General features: G+C 45.1%; 1 pseudogene across 1 annotated transcript; it reads right to left on the bottom strand.

Annotated features, from left to right (window-relative positions):
• Window positions 1-434: 434 nt before the first annotated feature.
• TEOVI_000753400:pseudogene lies at window positions 435-1703 on the bottom strand (annotated as a pseudogene). The gene has a single exon. A coding segment is annotated over exon 1 (1269 nt).
• Window positions 1704-1709: the final 6 nt, after the last annotated feature.

Here is a 1709-nt window from a genome sequence, read left to right as displayed (position 1 = left end):
CAGGCAACGTAATGTGCATCATAAAAAAAAGGAAGGAAGGGAAGTAAATGCCGGACACACCGCACCAGGTGCCGAGAGAAAGTGTCTGACGTTTTTTCCCTCAACATACCCAATAGCGGGGAAGCAGTCCTAGGACAAAAAATAAACAAAAACGTACGTTATAAAGGGGCTAGCGTACTGAGGCAGTCCAAAATAGTTTATGCTGCCTCACCCGCACATGCCTTCAGTTAAAGGAAAATCAAAAAATAAATAATTAATTAAAATAAAATAATCTTGTTAATGTAAAAAAGATATAAACTAATACATATATATATATATATATAAGTTAAGATAGTATCTTTGATAAAACATCAACGATGCTCCATCACTTAAAACACGTCACGTACTAACAAAGTGGTGTTAGTGAGAGGCGGCTCCTCCATTAAGCGTACTCATGGTAGGAAGACAACCACAATCATCGCAAGCACAGATGCAGCGGCAATTCCAGAAAGCAGCGAAATCCCCATCAACTGTCCAGCCATCAATTTCTGACCCGCAGTCTCAAGACCAGGGGTTATTGGGCCATACACCATCGACATGGCACCCACACAGTTGGTCAGGCCAAGGAGAAACGAGAAGATATACGGACCGACATGGCCAGGGATGTATTGGTAGATGCATAACATGAAGGGCAGAACAAAAATGAAGCGACCAAAAGTGAAATACAGCAGAGCACGGCGGGGCGGCCAAACGCACTTGAACGAGGTGGAGAAACGTCCAATAGCATCCCCACAGTTGTATAGCAGAATGGCAATTGTCGCAAACCAATTGTGGTCACGATCGATGGGAATAATAAGACTGGGGAAGATAAATAAGGTGAGGAAGAAGCCGCAGAAGACTGTCACTAACATCATACGGATTATCCTCGCTACAGGCATAACAGCAGTTGCCGTCAGTTGCTCTGCTGTCGTCATGGCACCCTCACTCTTACCTTCACCTTCACCTTTACCTTCAGCCACGGGTTCATTCTCATCATTTTGAGACTCAGCATCTACTCCTTGTTCTTGTAGTTTGAGCATACGGTACTCAGCAACGTGCTCCTGCGCGTAGGAATTATATCGTAGACAGAGAGCCATCGCAAGTGTACCCGCCATTATCAGTAGACCAAGTGAAAAATAAATGTATGACTGCGTCAGCACGGACTCATAGGTATCTTCCATCGATGCCTTGATGATGCACTGTAGTGTGGACGTTATTACACCGCATAGTGACACTCCAAACATAACAGCAGACATGAACTTAGATGGCATCGACGCCACCAGAACGTAGCACGTCGCCTCATGGTATGATTTCCCAATACCTGCAAATATTGTCACAAGGCAAAGAAGAACAATGGCAACTGTTTGAGGTACCTTGATCACAGGCATCATGAGAACTACAAATACCTCCGACATCATCAACGTGATGGAAAGGGCAAAGCGCACAGATAATGAAAGTCGACGGGCTGCACGAGTTAGAACGGTCGGTCCAGCAATCACCTGCGACGCAAGCGATACAACATTGTAGAACGTGAAAATATTCTTCCAGAAAAAGGGAAGGTTCGGTTCGGCATCCTCTTTACCAGATACGTACTTGTAGTAGTCCACCATAAAGCGCGGTGCGGAAACGAGAGCGTTAAGGGGCATTAGAAGGGACACTCCAAGAAGGATGCATGTTGCGTACATGTACAC

Source organism: Trypanosoma equiperdum (genome assembly GCF_001457755.1).
Source record: "Trypanosoma equiperdum strain OVI genome assembly, contig: ctg_1760, whole genome shotgun sequence".
Taxonomy (NCBI): Eukaryota; Euglenozoa; class Kinetoplastea; order Trypanosomatida; family Trypanosomatidae; genus Trypanosoma; species Trypanosoma equiperdum.
This window is presented reverse-complemented; position numbering and strand designations above follow the sequence as displayed.